This window comes from Salvia hispanica, chromosome 1, assembly GCF_023119035.1.
Source record: "Salvia hispanica cultivar TCC Black 2014 chromosome 1, UniMelb_Shisp_WGS_1.0, whole genome shotgun sequence".
Taxonomy (NCBI): domain Eukaryota; kingdom Viridiplantae; phylum Streptophyta; class Magnoliopsida; order Lamiales; family Lamiaceae; genus Salvia; species Salvia hispanica.
Window position 1 is genome coordinate 29,515,493 of NC_062965.1, and position 22,268 is coordinate 29,537,760.

The 22,268-nt window shown below is 34.0% G+C and overlaps 3 protein-coding genes across 6 annotated transcripts; 2 read left to right on the forward strand and 1 right to left on the reverse strand.

Annotated features, from left to right (window-relative positions):
- The first annotated feature begins 360 nt into the window (after nucleotides 1-360).
- LOC125223517 (SNF1-related protein kinase catalytic subunit alpha KIN10-like) lies at nucleotides 361-4,185 on the forward strand. Of its 2 annotated transcripts, none has more exons than XM_048126708.1 (11): nucleotides 361-539; nucleotides 1,082-1,263; nucleotides 1,446-1,630; nucleotides 1,745-1,927; nucleotides 2,048-2,179; nucleotides 2,260-2,445; nucleotides 2,809-2,898; nucleotides 2,977-3,060; nucleotides 3,290-3,400; nucleotides 3,560-3,796; nucleotides 3,889-4,185. In XM_048126708.1, exons 2-11 carry the CDS (start codon nucleotides 1,086-1,088, stop codon nucleotides 4,039-4,041), a joined length of 1,539 nt encoding a protein of 512 aa, XP_047982665.1. In that variant the 5' UTR covers nucleotides 361-539; nucleotides 1,082-1,085; the 3' UTR covers nucleotides 4,042-4,185. The 2 variants fall into 2 exon arrangements, with proteins under 2 accessions (XP_047982665.1, XP_047982656.1); XM_048126699.1 differs by having other exon boundaries at nucleotides 361-516.
- A 160-nt stretch (nucleotides 4,186-4,345) lies between these two features.
- LOC125223531 (LON peptidase N-terminal domain and RING finger protein 1-like) lies at nucleotides 4,346-10,811 on the reverse strand. Of its 3 annotated transcripts, none has more exons than XM_048126734.1 (18): nucleotides 10,297-10,811; nucleotides 10,105-10,203; nucleotides 8,402-8,484; nucleotides 8,205-8,289; nucleotides 8,031-8,117; nucleotides 7,667-7,728; nucleotides 7,384-7,568; nucleotides 7,190-7,250; nucleotides 6,615-6,792; nucleotides 5,993-6,031; nucleotides 5,826-5,887; nucleotides 5,624-5,660; nucleotides 5,497-5,546; nucleotides 5,349-5,415; nucleotides 5,073-5,148; nucleotides 4,902-4,987; nucleotides 4,751-4,819; nucleotides 4,346-4,664 (listed from the first exon to the last, which is right to left on the reverse strand). In XM_048126734.1, the coding sequence occupies exons 1-18, from the start codon at nucleotides 10,360-10,362 to the stop codon at nucleotides 4,605-4,607; spliced, it is 1,452 nt and encodes a 483-aa protein (XP_047982691.1). In that variant the 5' UTR covers nucleotides 10,363-10,811; the 3' UTR covers nucleotides 4,346-4,604. The 3 variants fall into 3 exon arrangements, with proteins under 3 accessions (XP_047982691.1, XP_047982685.1, XP_047982677.1); XM_048126728.1 differs by having other exon boundaries at nucleotides 7,384-7,565; nucleotides 10,105-10,206; XM_048126720.1 differs by having other exon boundaries at nucleotides 10,105-10,206.
- Nucleotides 10,812-18,204: 7,393 nt separating this feature from the next.
- Nucleotides 18,205-19,223, forward strand: LOC125201516. Its single transcript, XM_048099667.1, has 2 exons — nucleotides 18,205-18,836; nucleotides 18,955-19,223. Exons 1-2 carry the CDS (start codon nucleotides 18,267-18,269, stop codon nucleotides 19,030-19,032), a joined length of 648 nt encoding a protein of 215 aa, XP_047955624.1. The 5' UTR covers nucleotides 18,205-18,266; the 3' UTR covers nucleotides 19,033-19,223.
- Nucleotides 19,224-22,268: the final 3,045 nt, after the last annotated feature.

Below are 22,268 nucleotides of genomic sequence, written 5' to 3' on the forward strand. Positions count from 1 at the left end.
TATCGTAATTTCATAGTATATGATAAAAATAAAAAAAAAATCATTTAATTGTTATCATGTAGAAATACTCCTTACCAATTTATGAAAAATAGTTATGTTTATTCCATTTTAACGACCATCAAAGTTAGTCTGAAGTTTTCTTTCTAAAGAAGATTTGATTTTTCCATAATGGAAATTTGCATTAAAATAAAGTTTTGTGTTTATTTTTCTATCTATTAATTTCCATTAAAATTCATACTAGTATTAGTTTTATCTATAAACAAATTAGGATGGAGTCATTAATTTTGTAAAGACGCATTGAAAACGAAGACGATGAGAAATAGTGTGACTCAGCGCCAGCATATCTTAATCTTCTCTAAAAGCATATCCATATCTCTCTTAATCTTCTTAATCTAAAACCCAATTGCTTCTTTTTTAATCTAATTTTTACGCTTACTCATCTCTCCATTCTCTTCTAAAACTGCTCTCCCCTTAAATTCAGTATTACAACTGCGTTGAACAGATATTGTTTTACATGTAAGTCTCCTGCTTGATCAGAGGTGATTTCTAACTAAAAATCGGGGTTTTACAGTTGATCTGCCGCTCCAATTTTCTGAAAATGCATTTGCAAATGGCAATCTTTTCTTCGTCGCATAGTTTAGGTGGATGTCCAGTGTTTCAAATCCATATAGTATGATTTTGTAGATCGATTTTGTGATCAATTGGGTTTGTATTTTTGGTTACTAGAAGCAGAGTATCTCTGCCCCAACTTTGAAGTGCATAAGAATCAGGGTTTCAGTTGATTTTTAAAAAATTATGTTGCTCCCAGCTGCCAAACTATGCGAATTTTCACACGTATTGGATATATAGCTGAGGAGTTTGTTGATAGGTCATAGGTGCTATGATATAACAAGATAGAATTTTTTTTTGCACACGTATTTAGCTCGATAAGCTTTTAGTATACTCAAGTAATTGTGTTTTAATACACCAAGCATATAGCTCAATCATGGAATGTTTTGTGCCTGTTTTAATTTGGGGTAACATAATTGCATTAGGACTTCTGAGAAGTATTAGTCTCAGTGAATTGTTATTGTTTTTATAGAAACATGGATGCTGAAGGTGGGGCTGCGGATGCACTTCGGAGGAACTACAGACTTGGGAAAACGCTTGGGCATGGCTCCTTTGGAAAGGTCAAAATTGCGGAACATGTTCGGACGGGGCATAAGGTGGCCATTAAAATCATCAATCGTCGGAAGATGGGGGGTCCTGAGATGGAAGAAAAGGGTAAAAACATTTGCTTCATTTAGAACAATAAAAGAGGTGTAAGACTCTCTTGTTGCAGTGGTAGAGGAGATGCCTTTTCTAGTCTCAAGTTTGGTGCTATTATGTTTGCATTTTGTCATTGCCCTTTCATTTTATGAGCAAAAGTGTTCTATAGCTTTCTAAGAGTCAGTGGTGTTATGCAGTGAGAAGAGAAATAAAAATATGCCGATTGTTTGTGCATCCACATGTGATCCGCCTCTATGAGGTTATAGAGACACCAACAGATATATATGTCATCATGGAGCATGTGGTGAAAGGAGAGCTCTTTGATTATATTGTGGAAAGGGGCAGGTTGCAAGAAGATGAAGCTAGACACTTTTTTCAGCAGGTAGAATCCTCTGTGTGTTTTTTGGTCTCTTATTGCTGACTTGCATGTGCAGATGATGTGTTAAGCTTATTTCAGTCAATACAATGTGCTGAATTCTATTTGTGTCTTTGGCAGATTATTGCAGGAGTGGAGTTTTGCCATAGAAACATGGTCGTTCATCGTGACCTTAAGCCGGAGAACTTGCTTTTAGATGGGAAAGGCAATGTGAAGGTAGCTGATTTTGGATTAAGCAACATTATGAGGGATGGACATTTTCTAAGAACAAGTTGTGGAAGCCCAAACTATGCTGCACCTGAGGTTGTACAATCAGCATGCTTTTATATGTAGAATAATATTTCTATAGTAATAATATTGTCTGTAAATTGTGCCATGATGCTTTTTATTTGCTCTAATTTAGTTAAATGAAGCTCATTGCAGGTTGTTTCTGGAAAACTTTATGCTGGGCCTGAAGTGGATGTTTGGAGCTGCGGTGTAATTTTGTATGCTCTTCTTTGTGGAGCTCTTCCTTTTGATGATGAAAACATTCCCAATCTCTTCAAGAAAATAAAGGTATATATACTAAATGTTTCCCGGAGCTTACAATGTTCGAGACAGATATTATTATATAAGTAACTTTTGATAAATTCTAGAGTGGAATGTACACTCTTCCAAGCCACTTGTCTGCTGGAGCTCGTGATTTGATTCCAAGAATGCTGGTTGTGGACCCTATTAAGAGGATAACCACTCATGACATACGAAAACATCCTTGGTTCAAAGTAAATCTTCCTCGCTATTTAGCTGTCACCCCACCCAATGCAACGGAACATCTGAAAAGGGTAACTTTTTCGTCCAAAGCTCTTTAGTGCTCATTTGTTTGATGTTATAACCGATGAGATGAATCATTGTTATGATTTTAACATTAAAAAGTACTTTTTCCTTCAGCTGTTCTTTGACTACGCATCTGCTTCTTTTTTTTCTTTTTTCCCTTTGATATGCATTATCCTAGTGTAACATCTTGTTACCACCTACATTTTAGTTTGTTTAAGCAATCAATTGATTAGTGACGGCGTCTAACATCTTGCTTGCCCAGAAACGTTTGGAGTTACATTTCTATTATCCTTCCAGACGCTGACCACAGAGATCAAGTTTCCCAATTCATGTGCACCGGTAATACTGATGCAGTTTGATTATTCTTGCAGCTTGATGATGAGATCATCCAAGAAGTTCTTAGATTGGGATTTCAGAGGGGCCAGCTTATTGATTCACTGCAGAGCAGGCTGCAAAATGATGTAAACAACTACATAAATATCTGAATTATTTTAATCCTAAATCTTATAAATTGTTAATATTATGGCCTTATTCTGCAGGCTACTGTTGCATATTATCTACTATTGGACAAGCGGTCCCCCAATGCAACTGGCTACCTCAGTGCTAACATCCAAGAGTCCACGGTAGTCATATCTTTTTTCTCTTTTGCATATGTATATGGAACTATTATTCTCTGCAAAGATTTTTTCGAAGTTTTGCGTTTTCCAAGTCTCACAGTTTATATTGTTTGCATGTCATAGATGGTGATGCTTATGCGATTAAAAATTTAGAAGACTGCACTTGCTAAATATTTACTGAAATTTGTGTTATTCTATGTTTCATGCATGGAAATTTGTTCGTCTCTTCTTTCAGGAAATTTGTTCTTCGGGACCTTATTCAGATCCTAATGCACAAGCCTTTCCAATTGACGGGAATTCATCACCCTGGATCTCAAGAAAGAAGCAATGGGCTGTTGGAATACAGGTTAAAATTATGAAATTCAATGTCTTTTTACTTGTGTTTGCGAACAGCTGTACAGTCGAAACTTGCACGCGCCCAAATATTTTAGTAACAAGCATATATAGTTCTAGCAGTAGTACATTTGGTCATGTGCCATAGTTCTCACGTTTGCTGCTTTTCCAGTCCCCAGCACGTCCAGGTGAAATAATGACCCAGATTCTCGGAGCTTTGCAAGTATTAAATGTCAGGTGGAAGAAGGTCGGGCACTATAACATGAAATGCCTCTTCACTCACAGCATTCACAGCCTAAACAGCAATTCCACTAGTAACCACATGAATGACAACCATTATGCTAATGGCACAACTTCCATCAGCTCAAATGGATCGCAACCAAGCTCTGCTGTGAAGTTCGAGATACAGGTTGGGCTTATTCGAGATATTTCCATATATATATATGTATATCAGGATGCACGTCCCGACAATAATTTCGCTTTCATTTGATGTGATGACAGCTTTACAAAACCAGCGAAGTGGAGTATGTGCTTGATCTGCAGAGGCTCAGTGGTCCTGTGTTCCTGTTCTTGGATTTCTGCGCCTATTTCATGATGCGGCTTGAGTTCATTAGCATGTTAACTTCCGACAAAAAGTTTGTGACATCGATGTAGATATTAGTACTATTTTGCAAGGTTACTTATACCACTTGTTAGGATTTTTTTTGTGTTGGAAATGCAAAAAATTATAACTGGCATTTGTATATACTTGCGAGTATTTTTGTGCATAACACTCACAGCCCTGTCTGATTACGTGAATACTTTACTTTAAATTCCTTGCAAACTCAAATATAAAATGCAAGAAGCATTACAACGATTGAAATAACTGCTCAATCTTGCTATGTTTATGACTTTACAATCGACTTAAACAGTAATCTTGATACATTGAGTGAATGGAATTAAACAGCAGGCAAAATGATACACACCAAAAATGGAATTGATGTACTATTTACTGCATGTTAGAAACTAGTAATTCAGTTGTAGTATTTAATTTTTACAGTATACGATAACATCCATGATTATGGTTCCTTGCTGTATCTCTTTCCCATTTCCCATATTTGAAAGGTATGTATGATCCCACTGCTGTGTGGATCAATGAATAATATGAATAAGCTGGTAAATGAAAGAATACCAACAATCAAATTGTCAAATAATGTCACACGATGTAGAATAGCATTTCACTGCAGCCTACATCCTTGCTCTTCCGCCTTCATAAAGAGAAGAGACCTTGTAATCCTCTGCAATAACACGGGCAACACAGTTTATTTGTGCGGCAATGAGGCATTAGGAAGCAATACGTAAAGAAGAGAATCATCTTTGGTACCTCTCGAGTATCTCTAAGCCGAAGGAGCTCTAATCTTTCTGATGGCCTACGATTTGTCAATGTAGCAAGCTGCATAATCGGGCAGGCCATCAAATGATGCCATGACAATGTTATTTCAGTAATGATTCAACTAAAATGTGCATTAGCATACCCAAAAACTGAAGCGCTCAGGATCACGTGTGGGAGTGGGGGGCATCAATCCTTCGGCTTTAAAAAGCTCTGCACGCCTTATTCTATCTGTAGGGGGGTTGTCGGGAGTTAATGAGAAGATTTGGAATATGAAAACATGATCAAATATCCTATAAAAAAGTATCGCAGTTACCCCCTTGTGCTGCTTCTTGTGCCTCGTTTATCCATTGGCGAGCTAAAACTGCTGCCTTATTTGTCATCTCCAGCAACTGTAAAAGATGAGACGAACAAACTTCTTTTAAGAAAATGAAAAAGCAGAGAAGATGGCGACAATTGAAGCATAACAATCAATTGTCGACTGGAGGAATGAGGATAATAATGTTTGTTCTACTATGGTTGTACTCCTATTTATTTTGGGTAATTATGGACACCATGCAAGGAAATTCAAATAGTATCAGTTAGTACTCACATCATTTCTTTCACTTCCCTCTGGCGGAGATATGTCATTCACCCATTCAACCTCGGCTACACGGTATCTTCAGATCAATAAAAAGTGAATCAGTTTTATAAGCTATGCTAGTGTATGAAGTGGTCGCTAAAAAGTTGCGAGAAATTACCCATCTTGATCCCAATTTCTAATGATACGACATCTCCGCCGACTTTCAACCTGCATCCATTAGTTGTCCGTTACCAAATGATGTAGAAAGAAATGCACAGAATTATGTAGCTTGCTTATAGTTTTACCTCTAAAAAGAAACGCCCATCTGGAAGAGGCTCGCAGCTGCATTAATAACAGAACAATAATCATATGTATTGATGCAGTGTAGTGTCAACAAAAGCAATCCATATTCCCCACACAAAAAAGTAAGGTGGGATTCAAACAAAATACTAAAATAGAAGAATACGAAATTATAAGAGCATTGTCCAACTATTAGCAATCACCTACTCCGTAATCTCCACCTCACATGCATAATCAACGACTGAACCAGTTGATGGGTCAATCACAACCTGCACCATATAACAGGCAGGAAAATAAATGAGCATATACATTGGACCCTAACAGTTGTTATAATTCAAGTATGAAGAAACAACTCAGGTAACATCGTATTATACCATTCCCATCCGGCGATTGCCCTCCATTATCCTCCTCACCTGTTGACACAAATTGGGGGACTTAAAATCAGCCAGCAACGAGATAGTTATTAAACCTATACACACTTAATATGCCCACAAAATTACTTCTACCTCCGTCCCTCAAAAATACTTAGAAACTATTTCCATTTTGGGACAAAGGGAGTATTTTTTAGGACTGAGGTAGTATTAGAACAACTTGCTTCACAAACTAAAACAGTCAGCCACTATACTAAATAGACAAAAGTTCTAAGATCAGATAATTATTCATTCATGTTATTTCAGATATAAGCAGCGAAATCTCTTTTAGCTACTCTATGGAGATCGTATTTTTATATTAGGGTGGGCCGGTGGCATGAAAAGCTGATCTGCCACTTAAAATAAAAATAAAAGGTTAGGTGCCGGTCCTATTTAAAAGTGTAAAAGATACTCTCTTAGATGGGAAAAACTCCTAGATATAGTATAGCGACTCCCTTAAGACTTTTATTTCTCTAACAGTATCACTGCCTTTATAAATAGGACAAAATGTAAAGAGGGAGTTCAGATCTTCAGAACTAAAAAATCGGTTGAAAGAATGGCATGCAGGGAAATTTGGCTAGCTCACCATAAGTCTATAGCGCGGTTCAAAAATGTTTAGCTGTAACTTCTGGCACGGTAGTATAACATCCATGGCAAAAAGAGGCAACAAATCAGGACCAGGGTTTGTCAAACTATGTTGCTCCGATTTCCTCTCTGCATATTCCTCTGGAAAGCTCTTCTCTATGATGTTGTTCAATGTGACACTGCAAATGCCAATCAATTGACAAGTTATACATGTCGCATATGTAATGTGCTTGCTGATAGTATGGATCTGTAAAATCTAAAGCTTTGAGCAGAGTAATAAGACTTGATATGAGCCACGCTAGTCGTAGCTCAAATTTTAAAAGCTTGTTCAGGATCATGTGGCAGGCCTAGTTAACATAAATGTTTCAAGCTTGAGCTTGAACATAAGTATTTGTTTGGGTAGAAGTAGAATATATATCTAAACGACTCAATAGGCTTAAATAAGTCCGTGAGCATTAAATATGTTTAATTAATTTACTTTAGCTCAGCTGATAATATGAGCCAAAACTCGAACTTCTAATACTTAGCTTAGCTTGGATCCATCTATGAGAGCAAGTACAACAGTAGAAAACTAACCTGATTGCACATGTCCTGGGGCTAATAAACAAAACAGTACGACACAAAGGACATCTATTACCTGAAAATAACATGCCAGATACAAATAAAAATGCATCATATAAACAGTAAACAGAATCATAGAAATTATTGAAAAAATAACAATGTAGAAAATGGAGTAAGGCAGACAAAAAGGTGGAGACAGGATATAAAACCTCGGTCCATAGTCTGAAACAGGCATGACCGACAGAAAGAATGCCCACAAGGAGTTGTGATTGGTTCGTACAGTAACTTCAAACATAGAGTGCAATCATAATCATCTGTTCGTTGAGGGTTTATATGGCTTCTCCTCGGAAAATTATTGGCTATTTTCTTCTCTAAATTTGAAAGAGCATTGCTGCTGACAGAAACATTACATGATTATTCACAAGTTTATACATAGGAAAAATATAGGTAGTATGATGCAAATACAAGTTGAGAAGGAACTCTCTACATTACCTTTGAGGATCAATCTGAAGGCCTGACCGAATAACATCTTGAGCCAGCTCGTACTTTTCCAACTGACAGGAAGATAATAAGGAATGACATTACACTATGAAGCAAGATGCAGCACCACGAAAACTAAAAGTAATAAGTAAATTGCCTATATGATGAAATTGTGCATATACAAGTTTAGATGCAGAGATCTATCAATTGTTAACTGTTGTAAACCTGCTCGTGAAAGAAATTTTCCTGAGTATGATGTCATTTTTTGAATCGCTACTAAGCCAATAAATGTCTGTCAATTGTGAACTCTTTAGGAGTACGTAAACCTAATAATGAAAGAACTTTTCCTGTGTATCATGTATTTTTCAGTTCTTACCAAAATAAGAGCATTAGCCTTAAGAATGTGGGAGGCTGCTGTATTACTTTCCAGATTCATCACCTTCTCCGCATCATTTAGTGCAAGCTAAAACATATTTTAAACATGACATTAATAGGAAATCTCAATAAAGTAAGTAAACATCGGGAGAAACACTATGATAAAGGTACACACCCCAGCATGAGTTGTTGGATCCAACCCATTCAACGGCCTATGTTCTGAAGCAGAAGGAGGCCTGCTTCTGAGGAATTGGCTAATCCTGGGTACAGATGAAAAAAACAAGAAACAGAAACCTAATCATACCATTCAAATTAAAAGGGCAGATTGTTCATATACACTGTCATGATAAATCATGGTTAAGGACCACATACCGGAGATAGGCAGCACATCGGTTGCTCAGAATAATAGAATCATCGGGCTTAATGTGGTTAGCTCTCGAGTATAATTCAATTGCCTGGTATAAGTTGACAGCGAGTTCATGAGTACTATCCAGAAAGGCAAACCAATTTACTAATGCCTAGCAATAAACAAATACTATATGAACTAGACAGTGTTTATGCGTAGTCTGGCCATTTTCTGAACTAAATGCACAGCACTAATTAAATTTACTGGGCTAGCACCAACTGTCTTCACTCTCCTGATAGAGCTTAAACCAAACAAATTTGATGTAAAAATGATTGTGATGTTACTAAAGTTGACCCCCAATAACTTCACAAGTAGCAATTGCAAACAGAACCCCGGATGTTGTAAGGACCTAATCAGAAAAAAAAAATGAAACCTCAACAACTTACACCATTCAAAAATGTAGGATAAATAAGTAAAGGAAATCAGGGACTTGGTGCAATCAGAAATGTTCTCTCGGAACAATCCATACCAGGGTACAGTGAATCTCAAGAGTACATGAATATATCTTTATGTGTGAAAAAATTTATGGATGATCTATATTTTCAGAATAGGAAGATCAAATGGCTGATGATATTGAAAAAACCTACTACTCTGCCCTTTAATATAAGAAACTTATAAATGGAGATGAAAATGAAAAATGCAAGAATATAGGAATTAGTGGTGCTTTCTCAGCATCAAAGGATATGATGATTGTAACCAAAAAAATGATGATTATCAATTGAACACGACTAGGTTCCTAAGATTTGAGCCATCATTCCCCAGCCTATCTTGGTTCATCAATCGTCTTAATAAAAGTGCAACCTTGGAGCATCAGAACAGAATATAAACACCACCCATACGAACCAATAACAAGCAGCAAGAATTGGATAATACTCCAGAAGTCCTAAAGGCACTACATTGTTCATGTTCCACTTCCACCAACACCCAGACCATAGCCAATAAACAGATTTCGGGCCACCAATGTCAATGAACTTTCAAAGAAAAGCTGATGTCTTCTTACGTTTCTCAAGGCTAACACGTTTCCCAAGGTTAACACCTAATTCTCCAAATACAGTGTTTCTTATTCCCCATGAGTGAAATGTTTATCATCTACAGCTTCATATGTGTAAACTTTCTAAAGCTTTAGTTAGCCATGGAAAATTCTCCACATTAGCCTCTGATTAGGGTCAAACAGATTCAAGAAGTATGGGGTACCATCCCAATATCCCATTGCATTGCGTCAAAATACAAATCAATGATTGAACCAAAATTGTGCTTCTTGCATTATTAAGATTATCTTTATCCTGACACCTGTCTTCTAATACCTCAACTTACATGACTTGGACCACAGGAGGGGGTTAATGCTTACTTACGCTTCAACCAAAAATAGAAAACACCATTAAGGAACTCCTCCCTGCAACAGCCTAAAGCATAAGACCTAAAAGGCTCAAAAACATAAGGCCAAAGCCCTCTGAACGCAAATGCACACTCAGGCTCATAGGATGAAGAACAGAAAATCTAAGTAAACCACCAACTAAGTACTAACATTCTTCCAATTCCATACCATTAGACCGATGTGTTCCACAAAGAAGTCCAAATTTTGAAACAAGACCAGATATACAGACCTTCAACCCGATAACGAAAAATTCGCAATTAAATGAAGGGCTGAACAAGAAGGGCGGCAGATAACCTGATCTAATCGATCTTCACGAAATGCCGTGTTTCCCCTTTGCATGAGGTCGTAGAGATGGCTATACCGCTCCCATGAGATTGATGATCCCTCCCCATTCTGCTACACAAATCAACACCAACCGGTTAGTAAACGCATACAAATATTAACTCACACACGCAAACAGAGACAGAGATGCATATTAATTCAGACCCATGGTAAATCCTGGACATCATCAATCCCTTCCAAGCTGAATCCGGCAGCAGTAGAAGTCTCCATTTCAGCAATTGATTAATTATCCCACAGAGAGCATGAATCAGTTATAGATTAGTTGAATGAACAAAACTGGGCGTATATCCAAATGAAAGAGGGCGACGTATAACCAATGGAGAAGTAGTTTAATTGATGAATGGGAAAGGAAACTGTGGCGGAAGTGGTGAATGGAAGCGCCGTGTTCGCCCCTGAATCCTTCGTTATACACTTGGACTGTATTCGTTTACGTGTATCTCTCTCACTACTACACTATGCTCTTCTCTCTCTCTCTCTCTCTTTCAACGCCTACATATGAAAATGTAGGCGCATCAGAGGTAAAGTATGGGCTGTGGATTCAGTTATGCATGTAAAACCATGGAAATTTCTCACGCAGTGATTGTGTGGTGACTTTGTGGATTTGATCGAGAGGTTTCGTTCTGGAATTGAAATTTGCCCTAAATTTTCACCGCTGTTTAAGAGAGCGGTTTTACTGTCTTCTCTCTTAATTCTCAGCCGATTGTATTTGAGCGTGACGCGGCGTCGGTGAAAATGACACGTGTTAGGATATTAGTGGCCAGATGTTGTGACTCAGTATGCGCCACGTCGTCCTTCGGTCCCACGAAGTACTGTGCATTGGGATCACTACAACGAAAAAAGAAAAGTCATTAAAATATTTTTCAATGCTATTAAAGATATGTATTTATATTTCTAAATCTATCACTAGCACTGCAAAAAGAGTAATCATTGATGTTCGAATTAAAATTAGATGATTTAAATGTAAGTGTTTTAAAAAAATGAAAAATTAAGTTAATTTATTTTTAATTTAGAAATGCTTTCTTTTGCGTTAAGAATTGTTATTTTTAAAAAAAAATTCAACACAAGTAACTTCGTCTCAATTTTTGTATCCTTATAAAATAAGTTTTTTTGTAGTGGATAGCTTTTATTCAAGGCGTATTTTTTTTCGTCTCATTCAAAATGGAGTATTTTTATTCCGACATCTGAATTTATTATTTTATGTATTGATATGATATTCATTGCTTGTATGATTGATTAATGAATAGGAATCAATTTAAGAATAGATGAATCTCTGATAAGTCATGGATGGATTGAATGACACTACGAGCGAGTGTGCAAATTCATTTTATAAGAAGTTGCATAAGTTTCTCAGTAAATTGAAAATTCGAAGAAACTAGCTACTGTAATAAAACTTATAAAGTACTCCATTATTGATAATTGAGTAGACAATTTCAACACACGTATGAGTATGAGGCGTATATGAGATAGTACTATTTCTAAGACATGAGAAAATACAAAAAAAAAAATTAAAAGAAAAATATAATTGTTACACTAAAAAAATACTTATCAAATCAAAAACTTTTCATCAACTATTCAAATCAAGTAGTACCAAAATAAGATAGGGAAGCTCCCAACATGAGAATTTTTATGTACATCTAGAAGCAAATGTCGTCAAAGGGCTCGATTCATGGGATTTGAGATAGAATGTTTCTACTTTCAAATAAGGAATGTTGAAAAGTTGAAAATGATAGAGAAATAGGAAAAATATTGTCGGTTTGAATTTCATTGAAATATAAGAGGTATTTCAGCTCGAAAAATAATCAATTATATTTGACGAAATTAAGTTGATTATTAACTCTTATTTTTGGTTGTTCATTTCACATTTTCACTATATTATCACTATTATCTACGTAAATCTTTAGAGAGCTCACTTCATTCTTGGTAATTGTTTTTCACTTAACATGATCTCCCTCATTTTATCCCTTTATATGTGGATTTTTTTTATCTTGATGAACTGGATCTAGTTAAGCTAATAACCAATTGATCGAGGTTCCGTCAATACTTATGGTCTATAACAAAACAATCGACAAAAAATCACAAGATTTATTCCAAACCAAGAGGCAGTTTATGTAAACTTACATGTTTGTTTTACATCAATTGTGTCAAATAAGGTATATATGTGTTGCCAAAATTCCAAAATATTAGAAGACATCCAAAGTCATAGTAATTCTTGAAACATCAACACATTGAAAAAATCATACACATTCGCTTGTCATATTGAGTATGGTAGTTTTATGATGTGGTCGATTCGATACTTTATTTCTTTTACTAATCATCTCAAATTATGATAATATATTGGGTAAATTTCTTGGCAAATTACAAAATAACTAGAAATTCCAAAGGGCATTTGCCCATAAATGTTGAGATGCGATAAATGATAATGTTATGGGAGAATATAAATGTATATCCCCACATGAAAAGTTGTGGCTGCGCTGCCACACCCCTGATTATAGATAATGTCAAATATGGCTGTATTTGAAGATAGTCATGTCACCTCAACCACCATTTATCCCAATTATGCCATAGACTAATAATTTGTGTTCTTTTTTATGGTATGTTTTTAACTAAATATATGCTTGTGAAATTTAGAGCTCATTTCAGTACTGTATTGGCGATATCAAATTAATTTAATTAATTATTTTATTATTAAGAAAATAAAATTTAAATTAAGATAAGAGTGAAATGCTTGACCGCTTAGGTATTTTGTAAATTAAGATGTAAAAATTACAACAGTTTTATCATTCCCAAATATCACTGGCAATTTTCCCACCGCCCAATTCCTAAAAAAACTAAATCAAAACCAAAATTTAAATGTCAAAAATTAATGGCAAAAGTGAACAACAACATCATTTCGAATGGATACTCATAGAGGGACAAAAGAAATCAAACATCTAAGTAATTTTATATAATTGGGTCAAGATTAATAAGCTAATATTCGTTTAATCTCTACTATCAAACACACTCTTAGAATCATATCATTGTTTGGGTCTTGTATTTTGATAGTATTAATCTTTTAGGTTCTCAAATAAAAATGAGTATATGTTCTATCCGACATAATTATATAAAAAAATTTAATTCTACTAGTTTATAGTATATGAACTTAATAAACTATTTAATCATACAGTTTTAATTGACAATAATTTTCTTTCGCAAAATATGATTCATATTTGAATCTTTCCCTATAATAAAAGCTTCATGTATAGTTTGCATACAATTCTTCTCCTACGTGTTAACAAATTAGGATACAAAAGATTCAAATTCAAAATTCAGAATTTTTTTTAACTCAAACAATTAACGTGTTACGGTAAGAATCTTTTTTAGAATCACAAAGACACTCTTTGGCCTTTGGATGAGTTACTTAATCACCTAACTTACATGTGTTTTTTAAAAAAGAATCTTACTAACTAGTTGAGTTGTGTTTATTCTGTCGACAAATTGAGGAAAATCAGAGGCTCACAGCCGTACTAACTACTAAGCAAACAATACGGTCATTTGTTCCGTGACAAACCGAAATATACTGAATGCTTGAGAAATTTAATGAAAATAATAACATTAGTCTTCGTCTTACATAAAATCGATTACTAAACTAGCCGGTTGGTAATTTACGAATATTGAAGCTTTTGAATTCTGGTATGCCAACAAAAGGCCGAATTAGAATCTCTCCAATTTAATTAAGTATTCGTGGACTGTGGACATATTTTATTTGCAAATCACATGATGTAGCCGAATCCTTTATTTAATGGAAAGTTGGTGTTAGTTAGGTATTAAGATGGTATGGAGTAAGTTAAATAGGCATATAGTAGAGAGATGAAGTTAAATAGGCATATAGTATATGAGAGAGATGAAGTTAAATAGGCATATAGTATATGGGAAATTTTGCAATGTCCTTTGCTAAATATGAATGACTGACTAGTTGACGAGAAAACACAATTTTAATTGATACTAGTGTCATGCCCGTGCGTTGCACGACTTATTTTATTTCTCTCGTTGTAATTTTTTAAGTTGTGAACAAATTTAATTGAAACACATTTACATTTATATAGTAAACAAACACATTATGAAAATATAAACAATTAATGTGATAATATAAAAAAAATAGTCAATTACACAAACAAAACATAAATAAAATCAAACATTAACAAAAGTTAACACAAGTACAATTTAATATTTCATATTTTATACATTTTGCAAAACTTATTTGTAAACAACATTAATAAAAAAATCACAAGTACCATCACTATCTTTATTACAAACTAAAATATTCAATCCCTCACGATCGAGAATTAAATTGTGTAATGAACTTGTCAGGGTCAATAATCACACCAATTATATCTACAAAAATACAATACGAGTCAATGTTAATACACAAATAATAATAATGTAATTGCAAAAATAGTAGTACTAAAATATTAGTACCAAAGAGTGGCTCTTCACCTATTTTTTTTATGCTTGATTAGATCAATTATCTTAAACAATAAATCTTGGATATTTTGGGGTCGATGACTTCAGATATTCGTGTTTTGGAGCACATAATAATTTATAATTTATAATTTGAAATAGGAGTATGTACTCTACTTCTTCTAAAAAAACAAATAGTCATAATTGTTAGTTTAAGTTTTAATATGACCTGCTTAGTAAAAACAAACGAATGAAATTAGGATTAAGTTAAAATATAATACGTGGTACTCTACTTCTTCTTACAAAAAATGGCAAATAGTAACAATTGTTAGTTTAAGTTTTAATATGACCCGCTTAGTAAAAACAAACGAAGGAAGTTATGATTAAGTAAAAATATAAATACGTGGAAAATAATACTGTACATTATTTTTGTAAAATGGAAAAATGACTCTGACTGTGAGACTAAAAATAAAGCAAATTTACATCACACAAAACAAAACAAAAAAACTAAAGAATGTATAATTACTACTTCTCCTAATGAGATTGAAGAAATTGTTTATCAAAAGCTATAATTTAAGATTGCACTGGTGAGACATTTCCTAGTCGAGCTTCATTTCATTGCAATATAGTAACCCTATACATTAAAAACCCAAACCTTGAAACCTAAACATAAACCCTTAACTTTAAAATATACTCATCATGACCAACAAATAAGCCATCATCAATAAAATTCTCCCTTCGTCCCAGTTCAATTTTACTTTGTTGATCACTTACTCTATTTTGGGGGGAAAATATTTTAATAAAATTGTGAAGAATATAAAAACTTAAATGAATCAAATACATTAAGTTAATAAATCATTAAATGAGTTAACAATTCGATAAATCCAATAACTTTAAACAAATAAATAATTAAAGTAATCAATTAAAATGAAATAAACTAAGCAATTGAAACTAATGTACGATGGCTTATTTATCATAGAAAATTAGTTAGTAAAAGATATTATACGATGGCCTTTAATCATAAAACATATGTGGTTGATTGTAAAAGAAAATATACATATTCATTATGCCCTAAAATAATACGCCGAGTTATTCTTTCTTCCTTGTGCAAAGAGTTTTTCGTATTTGTTCAAAGGTATATATTTCTTATCTTCCCCTTTTCTCTAAAGACGAAACTTGATAACAATATGGCGACGAACGGACGGCTGGCCTAGTACTTCTCGAAGGCCATCTCGTGGATTTATCTCGTCGAAACACATCAATTTGGAGGAGTCTTTGCGAACTATCGGATGATTGGCCGTGCAAGTAAATGGATGACAAACTTTTTATGTGAAACCTTATAAAAGTGGACAAAGATCTGTTTTGCAAATTCATTCATACCAGCTTCACAAATAGCTTCTGAACTTCAAGCAAAACCATTTCTTGGTTCGGGTGTGCCTCCACCTGGATTATGGTATCCCATATGTCATATATTTATAGTTCAACCAAAATGTCATGACAAAATATTTATTAAAATTAACACATAAATATTGATTAAAATATTTTGGATATTCAATACAAAATATGTAATCACATTACACGCATAATTAAGCATATGCAAGTTCAAAAGTGATACACCATCAACAAAAAAATGAAAAATCGTAAATAAAATTGCGTATGAAAATTATTATTTTTGGATAAAAATAATGAAAGCACATATATTAAATATGATATTTTTGGATTTATACTATAAAGGGAGCAACCATACCTTAACAATATATGTATCGTTCATTACTAAAATGACATCCATATGAAATAATTAATCTCCAAATTTATAATGTACTATAAAATGTCAAGGTTGTGAACAATTAAAACTACCCCTCACTCGTGGAGATCATTGTCGAGCAGATGGTGGTGACGGAGTTGAATCTCAAGCAATTTCGCTGCTCTATTCACGACAGATAGCTGTATGTACCACTAATTTCTTAGAGTCAGAATTTAGTCTCATATTTATAGTACCTAAAGAGTCTTGTATAACCATTAGCCATTAGTATTAATTTATAATGGTCGGATTCATTGGTGGAAATAGAAAAGGCAGCCACGTTTATAAAACGCCAATTTCATTTACTTTCTAATTAATCAGTTAAGCCACATTTTAATCAGTTAAGCCACATTTACCGTTTCTACCTAATTATTTTTGCTCTATTCCTTTTCTCCTATAACCAAAATGAGTTCATGGAGCCTTTAATTTGATTATTATTTCCCCACACCGATATTAGATTATAACTGCCACTAATTTCCCATGATCGGTTTTAGTATACCATGATAATAATGGTCTACAAATTTATATTTATCAAATAAAAACACCTCCATTTGAATTAGGCATAATTAACCTAATTATGATCTCCACGTTTATTGATTATTAAAGCGTATATGAATTATAAATGCTATTATATATTTTGAGTATCATGCCCAATCATCTACCACTAACTATATAACTGCCAACTCGATGAATATATTTCACATATGTTATATTACTATTAAAAATAATTAATGGGCTCAAATATTTAATCCAATGACAGTTACTTTTACACAATTATCTACAAATATTAAAAAGGTTCATAACTAATATATATTTAAAATCTTGCCCAAATTTTACAAATATTTAAAAAGATGGCCAAAACTCCCCTATATATGTATAGATAGATGACATTTCTCCTCCGTTCGAGTCACCACAAAGTAAATGAATAACCATTACCAACCATTTTTTATAAAAAGAACTATGAATGACTACTTCTGTTATTTGTACATAATTTGCGAATGAATTATAAATTACTCTATATGACTACAATAAAAAAATCTAAAAGTGGGCTTTCACAATGTAGACCCATTAACCCATTAGTAGATGTCTAAAGCCCATGTAATTTGGATATACCAGGCCCAATACATGTTGGATTTAAATCCACTTAATAATTAATGCAAACTTTTAAAATAAAATTAGGAAATTGGTCTCTAAAATCATGAACTTTACCTAAAATTTGGTATTTCCCATAAACTTTGAAATTGGTATATAATATCACGAACTTTGCATTTTGTTTGGTATTTCCCAAACTCACTCAAATAAGATATTTTCATCAAAATCTTATTTAACGTAGGCAACCGTGATATGTATTATAATATTTTGAACCACTTTTTAAGTTCATAACATGTAGGATAAAAAGTTACGTTAAAAATCACGTTGATTTAATTGTGTGAAGTATGATAAAAAAGCCTCGTAAGTTAGTCAAATATAGTAATAGACATGCCGTGGGAAATACCAAACAAAATGCAAAGTTCGTGATATTATATACCAATTTCAAAGTTCATGGGAAATACCAAATTTTAGACAAAGTTCATGATTTTAGAGACCAATTTCCCAATAAAATTCAAGATCTATTTCACTGATTAAAATGTTGCAATTAATTACTTTAACTTGTTATCTATCATTTTCTATTGTTTTCATTATTTCTGCCTCAAAAATAAATAAATAGTATATTTCAACATTTTATGCTAAAAACGGCCAAATTAAAGTAGTAGTAATTTTTTAAAATTTTGGTAAACTGTATTTAAAATTTTTAATGCAATAGTAGTATATAGATTTGTGATAACAAATCAAAAAAGTGCACAAACAAATCTTGAAATTCCGGCGTTGAGCTGAAATGGCGGTCGAAGAAGGAGATGCGACGGAGCCGCTACCACTACTCGCCGCCATATCACCGCTGCCACCGTGGTCAATTGTCGCCATCAGAAACCTCAAAAAACACGAGCTCGACAATCCCCCAATCGTCTTCCCTCCCATCGACCACGAAAATCTCCACATTTCTCCCCAATTACCCCCTTATTCGCATCAAATCTACAAAATTCACGCCGGAAACCGCCAGATTTCGTTTTCAGAATCCGATTCGGACTCCGATTTGAACTCGTCTTCCACGTTTTCACCGTCGGATTCGAGTCCCCCGCCACTCTCCCCGATTTCTCCGGTGAAACCGGCGGATTCAACCGGATGGTTCAATTCGTGGACGGAGCTGTTGAATCCGACGGTGAGTGTCTTGTTGCGGTTCCTCCGCAGTGCGTTGACCGCCTCGCGAGGGGCGCTGTTGACTAATTATCGGTCAGTGGCGTTCGCCGCCGCACTGGCGGCATTTCTGTATTTCCGACGGAGGAGGAGACTGCGCGGCGGAGAAGAGAGCAGGGAGCGGCTCGTTGGCATCATCAGAAAAAGAGATGAGGTATTCCAGGAATTTGGGTAGTGAGGCGCTTAGCTCCTCCATCTGTTTGTGATAATGTCTGTGTGAACAGAAATTTGCTGTCTCGAGTGAAATTGATTTTAGAAAATTTGTTTTGCAGAAAATCAATGAGCTGTTGAATCAAATATCTCGGATGAATCAGATGCTGATTGCAATTCAAAAAAATCCCACTTCTTAGGAGATTGGATGCTGAATCATAGAGTAGAAGTATTATAAAGATTGTACAAATTGTTTTCTTGTTTATCCCTTGTTGATCTAGGGAGTATATGTAACACTATATGGGGAGCTGCTTCTTTGCAACAACAGAATTATCAATTGTCATGATATTATATGGTCTTGCCATGAATATTAGGGCCAAATGATTACTCATTTTTAGGGGTACACTCATGTTCTTGATATTTACTACTACTCCCTCCATTTCCCAATAAGTGTGTTCCATCCTGATCCGACACTAGTTTTAAAAAAAACTATTACCTCCATTCTATGATAAGAGTCACATTTTGCTATTTCGATTTGTGGGTAAAAGTCACATTTCACTTTTTACCACAATAGTAAGCAGGTTTCACATTATATTAACTCACTTCACTGACATTTTATTACTATAAAAATAAAAAAGTATGTCACATATTCTACTAACTTTTCTAACTCATTATACTTAGGACTGTCAATTTTTGATCTGACACGAATCCGCACGAAGTTAACCCGACACGAACACGCATGTTTAGGATTTGGGTCCTTATAGGGTCGACTCAATAAGAACCCGAAAATTTTGGGTTGGATCTGGCCGGGTCGGGTTGGGTTATCCGTTAAGAAAAAAATAATTATTCTTATTATTTTTATTAATTAAAATAATATATTAAATTTAAATTTTATTAGTAAAAATATGATTAATATTATTATTAATTATTTTTCATGATAAAAAAATATTACTGCATACTTAAATTTTAATAAAAAATAATTATTTTTAACTTTATTAGTTAGATTTAATTTTAATATACTTTAATTTTATTATTTGAATTTAAAAAATATTTTAATTAATTATTTTAATTTTATAATATCTTATTTTATCGTGTAATATCAATTTTTAATTATATAATATCATATGTCGGTCGTTATCGTATGGCATTTATATTGTTTAGTAACTTACTATCATTAAAAGATGACCGATATTTTTTTGGATGACACGAAATCCGTACGAATCTGTTTGGGTTGAACCCGAAATGAACACGAGATTTTGGGTTGGGTTGGGTTGGGACCCGATAAGGTTGGGTTGACCCGATAGCGACCCAATCCGCACGATTTGCCAGCCCTAAATTTTATTCTTTACTTTTCTTAAAATCCGTGCCCACAATAAGAGTGACTCCTATTGTGGGATGGAAGGAGTACTTCTTCCTTCCCACAATAGGAGTCACATTTGTTGTCGGCACGAGTTTTAAAAAATGTAAAGAATAGTGAGTTGGAAAAATTAGTAGAATTTGAAGTCTATTTTTTTATATTGCTTTTATAATAAAATGTGAGTGAAGTGAGTTAGTAGAATGTTGGACATACTTATCATTTATGGTAAAAGTGAAATCTGACTCTTATTGTGGAACGGACCGAAATGCCAAATATGACTCTTATGTGACGGAGGGAGTATAAAGAAAATGAGCTGAGAAAGTTGGTGATATGTGAGTACTATTTTTATACATTAGTTTTATAATGATTTCATCTTTGAAAAATAAAAACTTTTAAAATGACACGGGTTTTAATGCATATTTAGTAAAGTAAGAGAAAAAAAGTACGGGTGAGGATTCTCTGTTGTGCTATTTAGCACAACAGGGGCTGCTGTTAGATACAACATAATAAAATAATCAAGTAAATAATATAAAAAAAACTTAAATATATATATATTATTTTAATATTGTGTTAGAGACAACAACTCATGCTGTGCTAAATAGCACAACATGGGATCTCAATTCGAAAAAGTACTCCCTTCGTCCCATGTTAATAGATATACTATCTTTTTGACACGGAGATTAATGAATAGATACTCCATCCGTCCCAATATAAGTGGGTCATATTCCTTTTTGGGATATCCCACCATAAGTGAGCCATTTTTCCTTTTTAGCAAAAAATCATATCTCTTACTTTATTCTCCACCTACTTTACTCTCTATTCACTCATCTACTTTTCTCTCTCTCATACTTTACTCTCTCCACTTTAACTCTTTAAATATCAATTCCTTATATCTCGTGCCGAAAAGAAGTGCTTCGCTTATTTTGGGACGGAGGGAGAATTTAATATATGAAGTTGGGTGAATAAAGGACTCCCTCTGTCTGCGAATAGGAGTCCCGTTTTTTCCTTTTAGTCCGTCTGCGAATAGGAGTCCCGGTTTACTTTTACCACAAATGGTAATAGGGTCTCACCTTCCACTAATTCATTCCACTCACATTTCATTTAAAACTAATATACACAAGTGGGACCTTTATTCCACTAACTTTTTTCCACTCACTTTCCTTAACATTTCTTAAAACTTGTGCCGCCCATAAATGAGACTCTTAATGGCGGACGAAGGGAGTAATAGAGATAAAGAGAGAATAAAGTAAGAGTGCTGAAAAAGTATGAGAGAAAGGTTGCATTGCTTTTTACCAAATATAGAAATGACTATATTGTGTTGGAATGTCCCAAGAAAGAATATGACTCTATTAACATGGAACTGATGGAGTAGTAAGTAGTGTTAGCGGATTGTGTGGTCCACTTCCTAAAATAGAAAATTTATATTTTAACGAATGGACCGAAATGGATTTTCTATTTTTAAGGGATGAGAGTAGTATAATATAGAGAAAAATGAGTCGGTAGAATATTAAATCTATTATCAAAATTAATAAAAGTGAAATGAAAAAATTAATGAAGAATGAACTAAAATGAATAATAAGGACATGACTATACTCCTTTCATCCCATTATAAGTGTAATGTATTCCTTTTTAAGCCGTCTAACTATAGATAACACATTTTTTTTCTGGCAAAGAAAACTCCTCCATTTCTCTTTTATTTTTGTCCTAATTCTACTTTTATTCTCTATTTTTTCACTCTATTAGTACTTTATTATCTTTATATTTGACCACTAAATACCACTGTCTAAAAATCTTTGCCTAAAATAACGTGTGGTGTATGTAATGGGAAGGTGGGGTATGGAGTACTCATTGAATGATTGTATCCTTTTTTTAATCTTTATCTACCTGTCATTGTCTAACAGTACAAGAAAAGTGAGAGTACGAGGAAGAAACTTCTTTTTACCAATAAAATATTTCAGAATTCTCCTTCTTCAGGATTAACATGTCCAGAAATTATCAACAAATAGTTGTCACTTGTCACACATAAAGGGAAGACCAAATAGTACATATATCTCGAATCTTATCAAGTCCAGCTAACAG

Bases quoted from the DNA above. Each gene is read 5' to 3' on its own strand.
- LOC125223517 (XM_048126708.1), top strand. From the start codon at position 1,086: ATGGATGCTGAAGGTGGGGCTGCGGATGCACTTCGGAGGAACTACAGA. The intron at 1,928-2,047 runs GTTGTACAATCA...AGCTCATTGCAG, and splicing joins CAAACTATGCTGCACCTGAG to GTTGTTTCTGGAAAACTTTA. The intron at 2,180-2,259 runs GTATATATACTA...GATAAATTCTAG, and splicing joins ATCTCTTCAAGAAAATAAAG to AGTGGAATGTACACTCTTCC.
- LOC125223531 (XM_048126720.1), bottom strand. From the start codon at position 10,362: ATGGAGACTTCTACTGCTGCCGGATTCAGCTTGGAAGGGATTGATGAT. The intron at 7,251-7,383 runs GTTTTATATCCT...TGTTATTTTCAG, and splicing joins GTTTCAGACTATGGACCGAG to GTAATAGATGTCCTTTGTGT. The intron at 5,547-5,623 runs GTAAAACTATAA...TAATGGATGCAG, and splicing joins ATGGGCGTTTCTTTTTAGAG to GTTGAAAGTCGGCGGAGATG.
- LOC125201516 (XM_048099667.1), top strand. From the start codon at position 18,267: ATGGCGGTCGAAGAAGGAGATGCGACGGAGCCGCTACCACTACTCGCC. The intron at 18,837-18,954 runs GTATTCCAGGAA...TTTGTTTTGCAG, and splicing joins TCATCAGAAAAAGAGATGAG to AAAATCAATGAGCTGTTGAA.